The following is a 20,683-nucleotide window of genomic DNA, read 5'->3' as shown; positions in this document are numbered from 1 at the left end:
ATATATATATATATATATATATATATATATATATATATATATATATTTATTTATTTATTTTTACAAAAGAACATGAAGCATATCAAATGCAAAGTGTCTCAAAAAGGACAATAGAAACTAGTACTAAAACTAACCAGTACTACAAAGAAACAGCTGCAGGAACATTCTCCAGCTAATTGGGTTAATTGGTAACAGCTCAATAACATGACTGGAGTTTCTCAGAAGCAAAGAGGGGCAGATGTTTTGTGGAACAATTTCAAAATTATAACAAAGACTTCAAATATCTCATCATGTAAAGTACTAAATATTATCAGAAAATTCACTGATAAATCTCTGTGTGCTTGGCACAATGCTGAAAATCAATATTAGACGCCTGTGATCTTTGAGCCCTCAAACAGCGCAGCATTAAAAACAGGCATGACTCTGACATGGTGACTATGATCCAGAAACACTGCTGCCTTCTTTGGGCTCAAAATGATTTAAAACTGACTGAGGCAAAGAGGAAAACTGCTGTGTGCTCAGATGAATTGAAATTTTAAAATCTTTTTGGAATACATGGACGCAGCGTCCTCTGTACAGACGAAAAGACTATTCAGCTTTTTTAGAACACATTTTAACAGTCTGCACTTACAGTATGATAGAGGTTCATTAGTGCCTATGGAAACGTCAGTGTGCACACCTGCAAAGGCACCATCAGTGCTGAAAGGTATATACAGATTTTAGAGCAACATATGCTCCAATCCCAGACGTCTTTTTCAGGGAAAACTTTACATATCTCAGCAAGACAATGCTAAACCTCAAACTGCATCTATTACAACATCATGAAATGAAAAATATGACAAGAAAGACCTAAGACTATTAAGCAGTTTGAGTGCTATATCAGATAAGAATGAGGCCAAATTCCTCTCCCAAAGGTCTGGCAGCTGTTCTCCTCAGTTCCCAGATGTTTACAGATGGTTTTTATAAGAAGAGAGGTACACTGGTAAACATAGCCATATCCCAACTTATTCCCGTGTTTCTCAGTTTAAACATTTGACATGTTTTCTGTGTTTTATTACGAATAAAATATGGATTTTTGAGAATTGCAAATCAATGTGTTCTTTTTTAATTTACATTTTAAAAAGGGTCCCAACTTTTTGGGAATTTGGAGCTTGTATAACACTAATGATGAAATCCCTGTTGCTGTTGGTAACTCTTCCGGTTTGCACTGCAGAGCTCCAACAAAAACTACTAAAAATAACTTTCATCTGGCTTTTGTTTTTTTGATCATATTCATAAACCGATAATGTCTGTGTGAGGTAAAAGTAGCGTCAGCAGGGTTGTGAAAGAACTGATGTAAATGCCAAAAATAGCTTCAATTTGAGCTAACAAAAAGTGATGACACAATTCCTGCAAATTGCCAATCAGGTTAGAAAAGATTAAACGAGGCTTATGGCCTTATGTGAGAAACAGCAACGAGTTTCAGTGTTGTCAGTTAATCACAGCTCAGTCCAAAGCAACATTTTCAGGTCCACACTGAAGGGAGTCTTTTGTTCTAATAATAGCCTGCAGGCTGCTTATCCGCTGCTTTTTAAAGCTCGTGTACTGAGCTAAAAACAGGCGAGCACACATTTATAGCAGGCGTGGGTTAAGAACAAGGAGTAGCCCAGTTTCCTGAAAGAGCTCCGCCTTCCAGGGTAAGTCCCCGTCTGCCTCGAGCAGCAGTCAGATGCTCTAATTCCAGAGGTCAAACTATGCTACAATTGGCAACTGCAGTGCTGACATTACAGGTCTACATATCAGGCTGATCTAACTGCAGACTCAAGCCAAAGCCAGAGTTTCTAAATAGGAACAGCCTGCTATTTTTAGGAATATCACATACTGTCCAAGGACTTAAATGGGATTACTGCTCTGAAATAGTCACAATCAAAGAACAGCAGTAGGCTCGATACTCAGACACTACTGAGCAAATTTTAACAAAGGATGTTTCATAAAGTTTTCTAGTAGTCTCCCCACAACAGGGGAGACAACTCTACTTGGCTTAAGTATTTCATACTGGCTTGCTTATGGGGAAGAGAATCTAGATAGTGGGTTGGACTGTACCTGTGAAAGTCTCAGTGCAGGGGTTGATCCCAGCCAACCTTTTGGATGTGCCAAAATCTGATATTTTCAGGACGCCACTGTAGGTGTTGATGAGTACATTATCACCCTGTGGATTGAAAAGACATTCATCAGAACAGATGCACCAAATTCCAAAGCCGTGATAGCATTGATAACGTGAGGTGCTTGCAAATCTTGAAACAGTAGGTTACAACACCATGTGTGGGAGGAGGAGGAGCTCTAAGCCAAAACAAGGTGATTAACATTTATGTGGTGCTAATGAAGTTTATATGACTGAGTTGTTAAATGAGAAGGATGTGGCTTCTAACTCTAATGACTACCTACGATGGGAATGTTATGAGTGTTGGTTTGCTTTTAGTGAGATAAAAAAGGGAGCGGCACTTGCTTTAAAAAAAATGATTCCTGTTGTAGCCAATGGGCTAGCAAAGAAAATGGTGTGAGCAGCTGGGATGCTCTTTGAATGCATTTGCAGCAAATCAAAGTCGCTGTGCAAACAGTCACATGGAAGACATGTTCAGACTACAAACAAGCAAACAAGGTTTTAACACACCCTAAAAACTGAAATTCTGCAGGAGCTGAATCACGTCACTCTGAAAGCTCCTCTTTTTCCAAAAAACAACATCCGATTACTTTTTGTGCGGATGAAAGATTTATCAGTTCTAAGTACTGTGTTTTTTCCCCCCCATTTTTATGTTTACATTCCTCAAATGTGTTGTATTCTTCTGATAAAGTTTGCAGTTTGAAAACATTCAGAGATCCTTCTGTGCATTAAATATCATTTTACTTCTACGTCCTCCTCTTTGAGATACTGTGCATCCTCTGCTGCTAAGCGAAAAAAGATCTGTCCAGAGTAACACCAGGAGGGAATTCTGCGCTAAAAAGACTTTTCTGAATTCCAGATTTAGAAGGTTTCTGTTTGATCTGATTAAGTCAGACTGCTGGGGAATCATTTATCTCTTGGAGGTTTTTTATAGCAAAGATTGTCAAATTCACCACCACTTGAAGTGGAAGCAAAGGCACCTTTTTAATGAGTTCATAGCAAGCAAAACCTGAGTGTTAACCTGAGTTTGTGAGCGTTTTAAAACTTTGACTTTAAAAGGTTCCAACTCATCTTATGAAGACGTTTGGTCAGGACTAGTGACAGAAAACTGCTCTGCTCATGCCCTGACTGCTGTGTATAACTGTGGTAATCAAGGAAATATCAGAGAAGCTTGGTGCAGACATGGATGATTTCCCCCCCTACATCTGAACATGTGCATAAACAGTGACAGGAAACAAATATAAACGTGAAATAAAATGCAAAAAAAATTGACTATATAAACACATCTGATTCCAGAAATTCCTAAAACTTTAGTGGTTAGAGGTCTGTGTGATTGTGTCACCTCTTGTTCCTCATTTTGGACACAGAAAGTAAAGGGGCTTGATGTGCCTCAAAAAAGACAATACTGAAGCACTATTTGCAAATACACAAGAGGAGAGAAGAGGTTTCTGACCATCAGTTGACTCGTTAGCAATGAGAATGTGCTTCAAAGTATGACAGTGATAATGTTTCATAAAGTTGGAGGTGCTAAATTAAACATGTAAGGAGTATGAAGCTGATCAGAACTAAAAGTGTTTCTTTAATTTCTCAGCTAGTGTTTTTGCAGCAGACCGCGCAGAGATCATCTGTCTGTCACACGGCACTTACTTCTTTCTTCTTTTCCTGCTGACAGAACTCGAGTTGCTGTAGTTGGTGCATGTTTGTCGACTTACTGTAGCTCTCACACTTACTAGGTCTTCTGTTTACTAAACCTAATGTAAAGGTTAAAAATGCACCATGTCCTACACACTTTTTTTGTGCAAAGTTGTGCTGTGGCAATGTAGTGCACTTTGTAAAGTGCAAACAATGAGAGCAAATTTAAGATGTTTTGAGTTTATTTTGTCTGAAACCTCCTGGGCTTTAACATGAGTGTAAAAAGCTGCAGTTTCACAAATGGCTATATGAGGTTGGCTGCAAAAACAAATGAATCTCCACTGACCACCATGTTAAAGCATGGCCCAATTTTATAGCGTTAAACAGCATCTTTACTATCTGGTACAAGACATTTTGGTCTCTATAGCAAGTTTCCCTTTGAAGGTGGATATTTTTCGGTCTCACCGTTCTGGATATTAACGTTAAGCAGTGACTGCTTTGATTGGCACAAACCCCCACACAAAAGAAACTGTAGCAATATGCTGTCTCAACTAAGAAGTCCAATGAACTGGACCTCTACCAACTGTTTGTAGTACTGGTCCCTTTGAGTGTATTAGTTCTGAAGTTATATGAACAAGGCCCGTTGTCAGGTACAGGCAGTCCAGGAAGTTTACACTTCAAGTTTGGTGAATGAAATTCTGGTATTTTATGAATCTGTTGTCTGTACTTTTCTTTGTCGCACTCATAATTTGTATGAGTGCAGCTTGATAACATTAGCTGATTACTTTCTGCATCAACCCTTCACCTAAACATGGTCACTGTTGGCTGGCTCCAAAAAACTAATACTCCAGAGTCCAATCGTTCAATCCATCTTTCATATGCAGTCTATGCTTACGACCCCAATTATCTATAGAAAGTCTTTCTGAAAATGAGTCTGCAGATGTCACAAAGATGAGCCAACAGATTGTTAACTCTGCAAAAACCCTTCTTTTGTTACCTTGATGTCTCTGTGTGCAATCTGGTTGTCGTGCAGGTATTTGAGCCCCTCCAGGATCTGCCGTGTGTAGAAGCCGATGGTGGGCTCATTGTTTTTCAGTGGGCCCCACTTGGACCTCAGCAGTGCAGACAGACTCCCTGAACACCAGGGGACAAAGTACAACAATCATCAATATATTCACTCTCAGCAGAGATTAGCAGCAGAGGACTAAGGCCATTATGTACAGGTTTATACTACTTCTCTGCAAATCACCCATCTTATCTATAAATGCAAACAGTGTTTTTACTGTTAGTGTAAGTATGACTGGAAATAACACATTCTGACATCAAAAAATTGATTTTGTTTCATACCGGTTTCCCTCCATTTGGACAATAAAAATTATTTCAGGACAATTAAGTTCTAACAGTTCCACAGCATCGGGAAGCGTCTCACCTCCAGGCACCTGCTCCATGAAGATCTTGATGAAGCCGTTCTCGCTGATAGAGCCCAGGTACTGGACAATGTTCTTGTGCTTTAAGTGCTTGTGGAGGGCGATCTCCTCATGAAGTGGTTGAGAGTACCTGTGTAAAAACAAGTAACAGTACATGTTTCTTTATATCCTGAACAGAAATCTGTGGGTCAGTTACTAACAGCAAACGTGGAGGAGTCAATCAACAGCCAAATTGGGAATCATATAAGCTGATTTGAACTGTATAGCAGCACATCTAGTTATTATCATAATAAAGTTGAAGGTAAGTATATTAGTAGCACACTTAAATAGCCAAATGTGTTGGTGTCTCGTGAGTCTACAAATACTCTCTTTATTCAAACAGGTGATTGTGTTATAAGTTGAGCTACAGCAGGTAGCGCCACATGTTTAATTTGGCAGACTTTTTAATGCTTTATGCCCTTCCAGATGTAACCCCAAAGGGATCCGATCAAACTGGGAACGTTTTACTTGTTAGCCAAATAGTGTAAACCAGCGGTCTCCAACCTTTTTTGCGCCACGGACCAGTTTATGCCCGACAATATTTTCACGGACCGGCCTTTAAGGTGTCGCGGATAAATACAACAAAATAAAACTAGTACCGGTACGGAAAAAAGAAAATTTATTCATAACACGTGAAAAGACCCAGGAAAACTGAGTTAACGATAAAAACGATAACAAAATAACGCTGAAAACCGATAAAAACCCTGAAAACTATACATTTCACACCTGAGCCTCTACTCTCACGGCCCGGTACCAAACAACTCACGGACCGGTACCGGTCCGAGGCCCAGGGGTTGGGGACCGCTGGTGTAAACCACAAACAATGGAAGTAAATGTAAGAGCTAAAATCTATGTAAAAAAAAAAAATTTTTTAAACATATATTAGACAATTTGTTCTGCACAAAACAACGATTTGTTAAAATAAGTAACTATCTTCGCTTGTGGCGGTGTCCTGCTAATGTGTTTTTTCCTTCAGGTAAAATAAACCTGGTAAAAACAAGACAAACTGAGAAGTAAAAGATTAAACCAGAAAATCAAACCGACGCTAAGTCCTGATATCGACCAGAACAACAGGTACCTCTGTACTAGGAAGAAATGCCCGTGAGCAATTTCTTTTCACATTCAGCTCTCTACATGAATCACACCCAGCCTCTCGCTCTCTCTCTCCTTCTCTTCCTATCTTGAGATTTCATTCCACTTGTGAATTATTTACCCAAATTCTCCACATTCTTTGCAGTTGAGCGCCCTGCTGGCTTGCTGATGTGATTAGAGGAACAAAGTGTGAAATCATCTAGTCTGCAAAAGAGTCTTGCAGTATGAGATGAGTAGGTGGAACTATGTGGAGACAAGCATTTCGAGCAGAGACAGTGATGGGAATAAAAAGGCAGAGGGTGGGAGTTTGCATTCACAGCTCTCCACTAACCAGTCACTCAACTGGATACCAGTGCTCTGAGAGCCAGAAACCACCAGGGACACAGCTGAACTGAGCTTGGCACTCTCAGCCAGAGAAAAGGACTAATTTTTAATGACACTCCAGAGCTGCGCTGAATGAAATGAGACATTAACGGCACAGACACTTGTTAACATTTGGGCTGAAATTCAATCTTTGTGCAGTACAATAAACAGATGATACATATTATCTTAATACAGTGCCCCTATTGAAATTTCTTAATAACCAAGTGCTTTGATGATTATTGTAATCCACTATTTGTCACAATCTCTCCTGTGAGTTTGCCAACAGTGGTGCTTATTCTGCAGCTTAGGTAAGCTCACAGTAACGGGACATGAAATGTCCCTACAACAATTGCCTGGCCTGTGAGCCAGTCAGGACATACTAGACAGAAACGACCGAGCTAGCTGACTTGCTGATTTTTCAAAATAAGAGCGGGATATTCTATTAATAAAATTAAAGAAAGCTAAAACTTTCACTACCAAATATGCTTGGTTGACCATTAATATGCTTGACCAGCCTGCCCAAATAAAGTTTATGTGGGAAACACTGAACACAGCCGTTTCTTCATCAGTCTACCAGCTACATTATGAGCCAGTCTTAGACTTGGCACTACAGCAAAGGTCATGAAAAACAGGATTCATCCTCTGAGTAACAGGAATATCACCACTGGCAGACTTTCCTGCTACTGTGGCAAACAACAATAGAAATGATTCATTCATCCATGCGTATTGCAACATTGTTCCCCTGTGATTACTAAAAAACAAAGAACAAAAACCCCCCACAATAGCTGTTTTTCTGACCTGCTGTCTCTCTCTGGTATTTCTTTGATGGCCAGTCGGACCTGGTTACTGAGGTCTCGACCGGCGTACACCACTCCGAATGTACCTTTACCCAGAACCACTCTCTCTCCGTGCTCATCATACTCATAGTCGTACTGTGGAGACAAGAGAAACATGCAAACTGTCATTTAAAAAAATATATATAAATCAATCAATAAATAAATAGTAATATATACGGTATTTGCCATAAAGAATCAAAGCAAAATCCCATTACCCAAAACATGAGGTTACTAAATGTCACTGTCCATTGACCAGAAGAAATGCACCCACCATGCATTTTTACAATGACAAAGAGAAATAAATTAGAATAGTTAATAGTTAAAATAGAGTGATTTAATGAGTAAAGCACGAGTTAAATCTGAACATAGTAAACCAGTTTTTCTGCATTCCCACTGTACTGTTATAATTATGTTATAACTGTTTCATAAATGAATATTCTGTTGTTGCTGAAGCGGGTTGGCACCTGTTGCATGAATGAAAGAAATCAGCAAGTCTTTTCACTCCCTTAAAATACGTCTGAGTTTTTATAACTAATAAAGGCTCTTTTCTTCTTAACGCGATTTCCTTAGCTTTGTTCCACTGATTCCTTCCCCCGTAAAAACACCTCAAAATCAAAGTTTTCTAAAAAATGTGAGTAATGCTTACGATGACTCCTCAAGAGCCCAATTTTGTGTTATATTCTTAAGGGACGGTGTAGGCTGAAGACTAACCGTCCCTCAGTGCAGGCTGATTAGAGTTGCATCACACGCATAAAAATCCCCCTGAGAAAAACCTGTTAGTCATTTGATCTGTGCCATGCTGAGTCAAAGATGGGTGCGGCAGCATTTTTCGTAATTAGCTTATTCTTTTCCCTAGGCTCTGCTGGTAGAAGGCAGGCGAACGCAACAGCAGGTGCCTGTTCTGCGCTGTCACACAAAGCACATGAACAAAATCCAGGCCTTATCCCAGCGGGCTACTGTTCCTGTTTGAGCGTTCAAAGCTGAGTTTCAATCCAGTTATTATCATGCAAATTGTGCCGAACTGGATTAGAAAAGCTGGATGGGGAATTTGATCAAACAAGAGCAAAAACACGTCGTTTACCGTTTAATAACTGAGTAATAAATGCTGCATGAAAGGAGTCGGTAGGCTGTCAGTAAAGAAGAAGAGCCCTAATTATCTTTTGAAAGATGGGTTTCTGGTTTTTCTTTTTGTTTTTACTGTCAGCACTTCGTCTCTTTTCATGACAACATCGTATCATATTTCCTGTGGCATTTTAAAAGCAGGCAAAGTACACCGCAGAAACACAACAGGATGCGACTAAACAATGCAGAATAATGAACTTGTGGATTTTTCATTCTAATTAACAGTGCTTGGAGGTAGAGCTGCAGAATTATTAATTTAGGAAAAATTATGAACATTATGTTCAGAGGAAGTGTTTTGGTATCACGAAAATAATCACCTCTAAGGTATCAGTGTCACATTCTCCTTCCTCTGGACACTTCCAGGCTTCCTCTGTTATGCTGTTGACCAGATCACAAAATCTGCCAAAGAAAAGACCAGAGTCTGTTTAACGATGCTGATAACATGTATATCATATTTAACACAACTTCGGCATCTCGTAACAGTGGCATTTTACATTGCTACAACTTTCAACACTTTTACATTTAAAGATTTATACATTTACAAAGACTGAATTATTTGACATTATTTTGCAGACATGACATATATTAAATGAACACTTGCACAGAGTAATGGCAAATAGGAATGCCTTTCATTCAATATATGAAAAAGTTGGTACGTTTTGGCATTTCAAGAGAGTCGGAAAAGGAAACAAAGACCTTGACTTTCAGTTTTTCAGTATACTAGAATGAGTCCATGTTGGGTAAATAGAATATGAGTTACGGGCTTGACTAGAGTGATAGGAACAAGAAAAACACGTGCAGGACATCAAAAAGATTTTTAATATTGGAGTCCCTGCACTGAAAATCAACTTTCCACTCATATAAAAAAACAAAACAAAGTTAAACAAGAAAAAGATTTTGTTTAATAAATAAAAAAAAAAGTTTACTTTAATAATTGTCTGTGAAGGTTCTCAGTCATCCAGGTCATCGTAGTCAAAGGAGCTTGCAAAGAAAAGCGTCTGGACTTCTTTACGTTGCTTGAAGACGTTTCACCTCTCATCTGAGAAGCTTCTTCAGTTCTAAGGTCAAATGGTGGAGAGTCCCAGATATAAACCTAGTGGGAGTATCCCCCCACAGAGGGACAAAAGGACCCCCTGATGATCCTCTAATCGCCTGAGCCAAGGTGTGAAACTGGGTGTGGGTCCCACACCCAAACTCTGGCTGATTGGGACCCACACCCAGTTTCACACCTTAGCTCACGCGATTAGAGGATCATCAGGGGGTCCTTTTGTCCCTCTGTGGGGGGATACTCCCACTAGGTTTATATCTGGGACTCTCCACCATTTGACCTTAGAACTGAAGAAGCTTCTCGGATGAGAGGTGAAACGTCTTCAAGTAACTTAAAGAAGTCCAGACGCTTTTCTTTGCAAGCTCCTTTGACTACTTTAATAATTAACCTTTTTTTAGGACCCCCCCCCCCCATCCCCCATCCCCCGAACACAACAGAGATGCATATGAGAGCAGAAATGTCCAATGTAGTCAGATTGGATGTTATCCAATCTTTCTGCCAGCTCCCTCATACAAAGTCTGTGTGATGTCAGATTGCGAGGGATACAGTGCCACTGACTTCCAAACAATGTGGGATAGAAATGTAAAGTACGAAGGCTAACAGTGCCTTGGCCCTCCGACTTTGGGAACCTTTCTACAATAAGGCCAAAAAAGCCTTTTAAGGCCAACAATATGCTGTAAACATCTCCCTGTTGGCATTGGTAGCTAAAATCAGACTTATTTGTGCTGCAAGAAGTATTTTGCTTGTCAAAGATGGCCAAAACAGAATAAATGCAAATAAAAATAAGGCCATTAAGTGCAATCAAGCACAGTTTGCCTCTGTATTAGCAACAATACCTGTCTTAGGTGAACCCCTAACAAAAAATACATTATGGAGCTTATATATATAGTACTTAAATAGCTAACATAATTCAGAATCACAAACATATGGAATTATTTGTCAGAAATCCATTTTGTGCATATTGTTATTGAGTGGTGTTGTTTTGATTGTGCTTTTATCCAGAAGGGGTTACAGCGTGTTTGCATGCACACCTCCCACATGCATGCATACATACAATGACCTTTTCCACTCTCGGAGCGCACAAGCTGTGAATTAACACGCTGCCTCATCATGCAGTCACACACCGCATGCCTGCAGGTGTTCAGTGACACGTGCGCTTGTGCGTGCACACATGCACAAGCGCATTCAGTCTGGGTCTCTTCCTCTTCCCACCGTCTTTCATCTATTTCTCCCTCCCTTCCTTCGTCCCTCTTCTCACCACTCCTATCCTACTGTCAATGCTGTTAAAATGAGAGCAGCATCATAACAACAGCAGGCGTGAATCAGGCATGACTCACTGACTCTCACACTCCAGATAATGGAACTGGAAGAGCGAGGAAGGCTCATATGTGAAAGTCACAAGTCTGAACACTCAGTGCTTCGCATAGCAGCTAGTGAAGAAGAAGATGGTGTCCAAATGAAATAAGGTGTGTTTGTGGTGATCGGGAAGGCACAAACTTTGCACCTGAGTGCAGGACTGATGGGAAACACTCAAACTACTGATGGGAAAGGCACAACCAACATGGAGCTTAACTTCTTTCTTTCACCTGCTAATTACAGAGTACAAAATTGATGTCTGATTGGTCCAGTGTGTGAAAAGTTCAGCTAATATTTTAGTGCATTCACTGCTACTGTATGCTTCTGTATGCTCTGTCAGTAAGTAAGGATGTGACGTAATTCCAGATGTGCAAACGTTTCTGATGCAGAACATTTCCTGCTCTATTCCATATATGAGAAGGCTCAGCTGTGTAAATGAGCATAACCTGATCCTGTTTGTCCTAAATTCAAGTAAGAAAATTACTTAAGTTTACAATTTGCTGTGAAATCTTTCAGAATTAATCAGTTCAATAACACCTGTGTTTTAAGGAGAATCATAAGGCTTTGTGTCAGTAAAGGTGAAGCAGATTGCCCATTAACCATAAGCTGTCTTTACATATCAACTCAACAGTTGGAGCACATTATTTCACTTGCTCTTTCTCACAAGTTGAACAAAGACAGGTAATATGGGGCAGTTGGGCAAGTCTAGATAGGTTTAGGTTTGGAATGCACGTGTGAAAATTGTAATAGGTATAAGGATTCAACCCCGACTGCTCCTCTCCACAATCGTTTTGTATGTAAGGTAATGTAATGTGGGTCCCGCTAATTAATAAAACATCATTTTTTAAAGGGTTTACAACTGGCTCAATAAAAGAAGGAGGGCATTAGTGTTAAGTTATTAAGTTATTAAGCATGGGTCCAATTATGAGAGTGGTGGTCTTAATTGATCAATTCATCTGAGCCACACGTGCATTATCACTTTTACAACCGCTACTTATGAAGTCATTACAATGAAGAAAGGTGTGAAGCTGTGCCGACCCTTTACTTTGATTCATGACAGCAGCGTTTCTTTGTAATGATAGCAGACTGAATGTGGAGAACAGAGAGATGCTAAATTACACTTATGGTTAAGACATTTCAGGCTGTTCACTATCTGATATTTCAATGGATGGCTCATTAAACATGAATATTTCAATAATGTAATTCCGTACGAAAAAAGAAAGAGAAATAGGATAGGCCATTTATATTAAGTTTAAATTAACATTAAAGTGCCTTGAGCCAAGTGTTGTTGTGATTTGGCGCTATATAAATAAAACTGAATTGAATTGAACTGAAAATTAAATTAATGCAGTCACATTATGACATGATTTATTATGGTAAATTGCTAAAGATCTGGAATTGCATCTGTAAGAGAGAACACACAGACCAACCTTTTACAATGCATCTCTGTGCAGAAGTAGATCTGGAAGTCTTCTGCATTATGAAGGACGTAGAGAAAGGCACTGCGTTCATCAAACTTGGAGATGCTGAGGAGAAACGGTCCACAGTTTGTCCTCAGTTAGAAACAACCCACAATAACATTAGAACAGATGTGAGCTTTACATTGAATGAAGCTATAGCTACAAACTGTTTCTTTTGGAATATTCCACAAAATTCTCAAATGACACCAACTATTAAGTAACTCTTTCAACTATTTATCCACGTCATGTTGCTATTTTTACCCATTTTTCAACAACATTTAACATTTTTTTTTGTTTCTTTAAGCCATTTGTTAATCTATACTGTTGGACAACATTCCTTATTTAAATGCTGTTTGGTTTCTATTTGGCTAATGCTTTTGTTTTTGCTTTTTTAGCAGTTTCAGCTGTTAATACTTTTACCCAATATGTCTGTGAAGGTTCTCAGTCATCCAGGTCGTCGTAGTCTAAGGAGCTTGGAAAGACCTCTTTCACAGACATATTGGCTCGTGTGATTAGGTAGAGTATCAATAGGATGTCCTTTGTCCCTCTTGGGGGGGCATTCCCATAGGGCTTAAATTTGGGACACTCCACCATTTGACCCTAGAACTGAAGAAGCTTCTCGGATGAGAGGTGAAACGTCTTCAAGCAACGTAAAGAAGTCCAGACGCTTTTCCTTTCCAAGCTCCTTAGATTTTTACCCAACAGATTTTTTTTGCTAGCTCTAATTTAGCAAAAATGGCTAGCTTATGGTTTTCACTGTATACACTAGCAATTTGAACTGTTAATGCATATTAGTCAATGGTTTCAAAGCTAGCTAGCTAAGTAAATTGATTCAGCTAGTTACTGTTTTTTCAGAAATTTCCATTTTAGCTATTATTAATGCACACTATTAGTCAGCAGTAATAAAAGCTAGCTAAAGCTTTAGTAATCCAACTTATAACTTTGTCTTTATTTATTAGCCAATTACTATTTCTAAGCTCTTTCACTATTATATTTAGCAAACATTTTCGCTTTTAGCTAACATGTTCAAGTTGTAATGTAATGCATACTCTCAGTCAGTAATAACTGAGAGCTACAGCTTAAACAAGTCAGCCAAAAGGTTCTGCCAAAGGTTTCTTCTGGTGTAAAAGGAATTTTTCCTTGGCACTGTTGCTAAGTCCTTGCTCATAGAGGGTCACGTCATGATATGTATACCGTGGTATACTAAATTATTAAATTATTAAAGATTTAAATATAAATCATCATTAGAGCATATAAAACTGTAAATGTGACAAATGTCAGTGGTCAAAAGTTCTCTATTTTCCCTCATAAAAAGTTTAAAAATATTTATCCCCCAGAGTTACATAACACTAACACTATAACGTCACCAACAACACAACAGCTGCCCACATAGTTGTTTCTAGCTTATTCCAGCAGAACTGGATAAATGCCATTCTATTTCACATTATAGATAATAGTTAATCAAGAAAAACAATAATGTCTCTGTTAATTGTACCAGTAGAGCTAATCTTCTCCACCACCCCCACTCTACCGCAGAAGTAGCCCCCTAGGGTACTTGTACCCTGATTGTGAATCACTGACTGAATGACTTAAAAATGTAAAACCACATGTAAAAATTAAATTCATAAATGCAGCCTGTGCACACAGATACTGCACTCTAAAAGTATTTCATGCTAATATATACAATAAATATCTAATGTTATGAGCATGGACTACAGCAGTTGTAGTTTGTTTCCTATAAAAGTCACCATCAGAAACAGCCATATAAGCTGTTAGATGACGCTCAATTTCTGCACAAAAGATGGACAGCTAGAATTGTACCAACTAAATGGAAACTTTTATCCAGTGGAATTGGCAATTGCCCATTCCTTAGTAAGAATGCCAAGGCCAGAGCTGCTGAACCAGACAGCAGAGTCCCTGCATGTGTGGTTGTATTGTAGCCTGCAGGGCTGCCATTGTGTCCTGCTGACTGTCTGCAGGCTGAGTGGGCATAGAGAAAGAGTCGTTCCCTAGCAACATGTGAGCACAGCCCTCAGCTTCTCTCCGATCTGACACTGAATTCCTTTGAGGACTGTGGAAAAAAAAATTGGCAAAGAGAAGGACATCATAAAAACTGTCTGTGTAATGCTGGCGCACTCGGATACCATCTGAAGCTGCAAGAGGTGAAGAGACAGCACAGCGACTGGGCATACCTAAAACCTCTGCTTTGGTGTTTACAATTGCAGATTGCATGCAGTTATTACAATATTACTTATTTTTGCTTTTGAGTATGTTTCGATACACCTACTTGTTAAACAGGAAATGCATGATTTTGTTTTACTCTTAATTTTATGACTTCTATTATGTTGCACTGGGCTTTAAACACCATTTTTATTCGAATTAACATTGGAGTATTTTTGGTTTATTCAGGTGTCTTTTTGGGCGTTTTAAATATATTTCTGAACACTGAAATATCATCTTGTTTAGTACACAACTCAATGTTATTATACATGTTTATGCATTTCTATTTGATTTCAAAAGCTTTTCACTTTGCATAATTACAACTTTTGGACATTTAATGCTTTTATTTATGTAGCAGCTGAGAGCAGAAATGAGACAGGAGACAGATAGAGGTATGGCATGAAGCAATTTTCTCTAGCCACACAGGAAGCAGGAACTCAGTGTTCATTTGTTTAAAAGGAGCAGTTTGATATTTCAGGAAATGTCCTTCCTTGCCTAGAGCTCATTACATTGTCGTGAGTCCCCAGAGTCTGCTGAGTGCCAGGTAAATTCATGGTAACAACACGAGGGCTGGAAGCCTTTTCCACCTCCAGTCTTTGTAATCACTGTATACACTGTACATGTATATACCATTACCTCTGCACTACAGGCACTGCAGTATTTGTAGTAATCTGTATTTATTTATCCTACTCTTTTAAAAAAAAAATTACATATATTTTCTTTATTTATATAGTTTATTTTTAATTAGTGTCACCTTATGTGTAATTTTGCTTTTTTCCTACGTGCAATATTGAGCGGGCTCTGAACCTAAGAATTTCGTAGCCTGTAATGATGTAACATTGTTACCTCTATATGACAAATAAAACTTGAAACTTGAACTAGAAACAAATGTTACTTTCTCTAATGATCCTTTTAGCCTTTTCATAGTAGTTTCTGCTTGCAGTCAGCTTAAAGTCCACTAAGCGATCACTTTTAACAAGGCTTTGCAGAGACTGCAGGCACTGACCTGACACCTCGTACAGATGTGGCGCTGAAGTTCCACTCATGGATCCCCTTGTTCTGCAGGACAAGTCAAATCAACAGGATAAATCGTTAACTAAACATTATTGCGAGCATTATCATAAGAATCAGTCCACTGGATTATATCATTGGCGCTTATTTAGTTCGTTTACTAGCACGACTTCCCTGGCGAGCAACCATTTACATTGACGTGTAAGCTGGGAATAATGAGCAATAACATATGAAAACAATCGAGAAGACAGAGGCATAAAGCTTCATTACAGGAAGCGACAGTCCATTATCACAACACAGCATCTCCCCAGATCTAGAAGAGACATGATCACGATCTCAGCTTTCCTGTTTCGTTAACATCTGTCGCCTTATGTGACATTATCTGTAGTTCATCATTTACTGTAACCAGTGGAAGCATCAGTATGTTTGCTAACATAAAACAGAGTGATGAAACCAGCACAGACTGTTGAGGTGCACCAGCGTAGGATTTTGTTTTATTTTTCTATGGTTGCAATGAGAGTTTTTTCTTTCTGTTACCCATATTCCTATTAAAAGCAAGCAAAATACATATATACAGTACATAAACCTATACTCAGTATTATGCAGCAAATATATTCTTTAAATAATTTTACTGCAGTGGGACACGCACCTTGTCATCAGGAGCAACGTGCCAGATTGACACTGTGTTGTCATCCACGTCTTTGTTTATGGACAAATATGAAGGCTGGTACACTTTAGTTGGCTCCAAAATCAACACCTGGACAAGACATATATGCATTGCACATTTTAAACCTTTAATTTTCTGAGCTTGCATTGCATTTTTTTTTTTTGTTTCCACATTTTAACAAAAACTCAGATGTATTATTTCATGTTAATCTGTGTTTCTTACAGGAAATCGAACAGAGGAGACATCTTTTTTGGTCGCCTCCACCAGGAAGTCCATCCAAAAGTCCACCAGCTCCTGTTTGTAGGAGGGCTGCTCTACGCTGGGCTTGTTGAAGTGCTGAAAGATCAAGATGGTCTCCACCAATGACCGCAAATACCTGGAAGCAACAGAAGTATTACCAGATAACAGGAATAAACAACTTTACTGCTGTGGTATATGTCTTTATGGCTGCTTTGCAAATAGTTGCCATCTAATATATAAATGCTGACAAACTGTCAGCTTATTGCACTCAGTCTGAGTCAATCTGTGCCGACGGCCACAACTTGTCTGTGAAACATCTCTTTGTAATAGGGGACTTGATTCAAGTTGGTTACCAAATGGTTGCATTGTAATTTCCTGTAGACTGACTTCATCTTATTAATGCTTTATCAACATTTTTAAAGTTCCATTCTGACTCGGACAGCAGTCCCCTGGTCTTCAAAGCAACATTTTTAAAGGTAACAAGATTACAAGTTCATTGGACAGGGTTGCATTAATTTCACGCCGCAGTTTCCAACCAATGTTTTCCACAGTGTGACTGTAGAATTACAAAAACATGTGATATGAAGACAGAGAAAAGAGAATACCTTACTGGTAGATAACTTTAGCGTTGTTTAAGGAAAATTGCTAACAAATAAACACTTTAAGATATGACTGCGTTTCTATGCTGGAGCCTGATTTTGGTGTGATGGTTTTCAGAGCACTAAAACAAACACAAAACAGCTGGGTTTCATGCACTGTAGAAAAAAAAGAAACGTTTTTATTATTTTCCTCCACATGTTGTACATAAAGTATCATAAAATCTGTGTGAAGTCTGAAATTACCACATGCCTTGCGGGCAATTACAACTATGTTCCACCACCGTGAAGGCATTATGTTACGATGGCGTGAACGGGATATTGTCATGTGGCATCTTTCTTTAAAACACATCTAGACTTGCAGGCTAGCTTGGGGACCTAAAGACGAATATGCGCTATTAAAAGTGTAAAAAAATATCAGTTCTCAGTTTTATCTTTGGAGAAACGTTGTACCACACTTTTGACAATTCACAAAAAATTACGACACCAGGCTTTTATATCCTTCAAATCTAAAATGTAAAGACAGAGATACTGTTCAAATGAGCAAAGTGGCTTTTTTTGGTGACTTTTTTCTTTGTTCTTCAAATACACCAAATGTTTGCCAGTGGCCACAGATGGCTGCTTTAGTTTCAAAGGGAAGCAGAGCAGACTTCATATGACAAACAGAGAGTCACAGTTGGTGATGGAAGTGGTCTAAAATGCATTTTTTAGCATGCTAATTTGAACGGATTGTGTTCTCACCATATAGGGGCTTTAAGCTTGAAGAGTTTCTCAGAAGCCTGGATGACCAGGGTGCTGTCACTGGCCAGGATGCTGGCACCCAGGAAGAAGCCCACATCCCAGTAACTCTGCAACTTGTCCAGGCTGCCTTTTTTACCCAGCAGGCTGCTCAGCTTAACTCCTGCAAACAAGACAAACAATTTAATGCTGGTGAAATATTTTGTTCCATTTCCATGTGGACCATAGGCAGACATGCCAGTTAACAAGAAAGCCAAAGAAAGACCATGCTGTACTTGGGTGTGCCACAACTCGCACTACAGCAGCCTAGCTATATTATTATTTTTATTAGAACTGCTAAGATAAGCAGCAGCTACATGTTTTGCACAGCCTGCTGCAGAAATCTGCCATTTGGAGAGACAGTGGGGATCTTATGAGATAACCCCAGGGATGCATAAAGGGATGGAGGGTTGGGTTAATTTAGAGAGCTGCGGGCCAATTCCCAGAAAAGCCAACTCTAATTCCCAGATTCCGGAGTTCCTCTGAGCCTCAGACTTCAGAGGGAAAAAAAGTGTGGGCAAAAGCTCAGCTACACGCCTGCCTGACTAAAAAAGGAAACAACTATACATTATTTGATTTTGCTTTATTGAAATATGCATAATAATAACAAGGTTTAAAAATAACTTTATTTAACAAAGTTTTCCAACCCATAACTTTACTCCCCTGGTTCATATTTGGCATTCCAACCTTATCCTAATAGCATTCACCTGCAGGAAGTCACTTTCTGTCAAAAAAACCCTCTAATAAATGACTCGGCACACTCTACTCTGCACCAAATGACAGGCATACACAGTTAGTGGCTGTGTAAGGAACAATTAGCAGCATATATCTCCCTCTTGCCTTGTTGAACTAAAATGAAGCTAACAGGAAAGTGAATTTTGGAGTTACATCCACTTTTGTGGTCAAAAAATCTGTTAAAGATTATCACCATCCACTGTGTCAACAGCTGACATGCTGAATGTGTTAGCAAACACTATTAACACACTCAGCAAACACATAACAAAATTATCTCTCATTTGGAGCCGTGTCTCTTGCCACTTGGGTGAATTAAATTAATCCAATTTTCACTTCCTCTGCATTTGTTCTGGTTCCAGCTAACTCCAAAGATTTGCTGCCCTCGGTTCCTCTAGACTTTGTACAGTTGTTGTTTGGCGTTGAGTTAGAAGCATATGTGAGTTTATTAGAGGTTTTCCATTAAAAACAGCTGCTGCCATAGCAAAGGTAGTTCATTTGACACCAAGTTAGAACAAAAGCAATGAGCTGAAAGATGCTAAACTGCACTTTAGCTGTGAGGGGAATTGTTTCTCTGTGGGTGACGCAATTTTCATTTCCATTCATATAAGTTATTTATTTGTGCAGCTTTAACTGACCCCTATTTCCACGTTAGGATAACAATTATCGTGTAAATTACAGACAAAGGACTGATTAGACTGATTAGAGTTTGATTACTCAGTGGTTAGTCAGCAGGCTTAGTGTAATAAAATGAAAAGCTGCATATTTAGGACACAGACCAAAGTAACCAGGGTCCACTCACCCACTTTGCGGAGCTCGAACGACGTGTCAAACTGGTGTCCAGCTGCCAGCAGAAGAACAGCATAGTTGATACCAGAGTGTAGTGTTGGCTCTGACTCAAACCCCTTTTTAAACCTGAAAAGAGAAGAAGAATGATTCACATAAACAGTTTTCTTCCAAGAAATGCGTCATTCCAAATCCCAAGCATCCCTGAGATAATGGATGGCTTCCCAGGACTCCCCCGGCTTTCTGAGACACTTCAAGATAGAAAAAAATAATTACAGCCATATTGAGTTGGGGGCCACAGAACATCAAACAGCAACTGTGAGAACCCCCACAAAACAAGAAATTTCATTTATTTAATGAGCAATCTGTTCTGCGGAGGGGAGGGGTGCGAGCGTTATTAGAGGCCTGTGCCAAGTTGTGACACGGAATTGGAAATAACAGCCAGATGGGAGCTTGATTATCTAAGCAGTCAACAAAGATATGAAATCTTAAAAAGCAATTTCCAGATAAAGACAATCAGCCGCCTTGTGTTCTCAATAAGCCGACTTCCGTCAGCTAATGTTAGCCTTGGTGCACTCGCATCACAGCAAAAAGTGAACAAGTAATTCCTCTCAGCCTCTCAGTGTGGTGATTCGAGGGCTTACAGAGAATCAAAGAGCTCACACAGCACTTTCATAGGAGATGGCAAATTTGAGAGTTCAGTTTCAACAAGCTGCTGGAAACCCTGCAAATGCATCTTTCTTTGTGCTTACTCATTAGTGTCAAGCTGACTTAGCTAGTTTTTGGGTAGCAAATATCCAACTCGATCATATCCAAAAGGTCCCTGCAAGTTGTCAGGCTCCAAAAAATGTTAATTAGAAAACGTAAACACCAGAATGTTAATTTACTCACACTAATCTCTTTATTAGATGCCAAACTGTAAGAAGACACAGAAACCTTTAATGTAAAAGTGCAACCAAAAGGATTTCTGACTCCACCCACAAAAAGCTGATTTTAACTCCTCTTTTCTTCCTGGAAGTCCTGATGAAGGTTGATGACAGATCATTTAGTGAAGCCCTGTTCTTACCACTTGCTGTGATCCATCTTTGATGCACGTTGGGTCTCCTCCACTGTGTTAATACTGAAACTCGGTTTCCATT

General features: G+C 39.2%; 1 protein-coding gene across 1 annotated transcript in view; it reads right to left on the bottom strand.

Annotated features, from left to right (window-relative positions):
• Positions 1–20,683, bottom strand: part of map3k5 (mitogen-activated protein kinase kinase kinase 5) — an 88,142-nt gene that overhangs the window by 15,917 nt on the left and 51,542 nt on the right. The window contains exons 8-18 of the mRNA XM_026143641.1: positions 19,561–19,673; positions 17,991–18,150; positions 16,636–16,789; positions 16,396–16,503; positions 15,742–15,794; positions 12,486–12,581; positions 8,969–9,050; positions 7,492–7,625; positions 5,202–5,329; positions 4,770–4,906; positions 2,083–2,188 (exon numbers count right to left, since the gene is read on the bottom strand). Coding sequence (XP_025999426.1) covers positions 2,083–2,188; positions 4,770–4,906; positions 5,202–5,329; positions 7,492–7,625; positions 8,969–9,050; positions 12,486–12,581; positions 15,742–15,794; positions 16,396–16,503; positions 16,636–16,789; positions 17,991–18,150; positions 19,561–19,673 — 1,271 coding nt within the window. The remainder of the gene's footprint in view (positions 1–2,082; positions 2,189–4,769; positions 4,907–5,201; positions 5,330–7,491; positions 7,626–8,968; positions 9,051–12,485; positions 12,582–15,741; positions 15,795–16,395; positions 16,504–16,635; positions 16,790–17,990; positions 18,151–19,560; positions 19,674–20,683) is intronic.

The sequence above is a fragment of the Astatotilapia calliptera genome, chromosome 15, assembly GCF_900246225.1.
Source record: "Astatotilapia calliptera chromosome 15, fAstCal1.2, whole genome shotgun sequence".
NCBI classification, from domain to species: domain Eukaryota; kingdom Metazoa; phylum Chordata; class Actinopteri; order Cichliformes; family Cichlidae; genus Astatotilapia; species Astatotilapia calliptera.
This window is presented reverse-complemented; position numbering and strand designations above follow the sequence as displayed.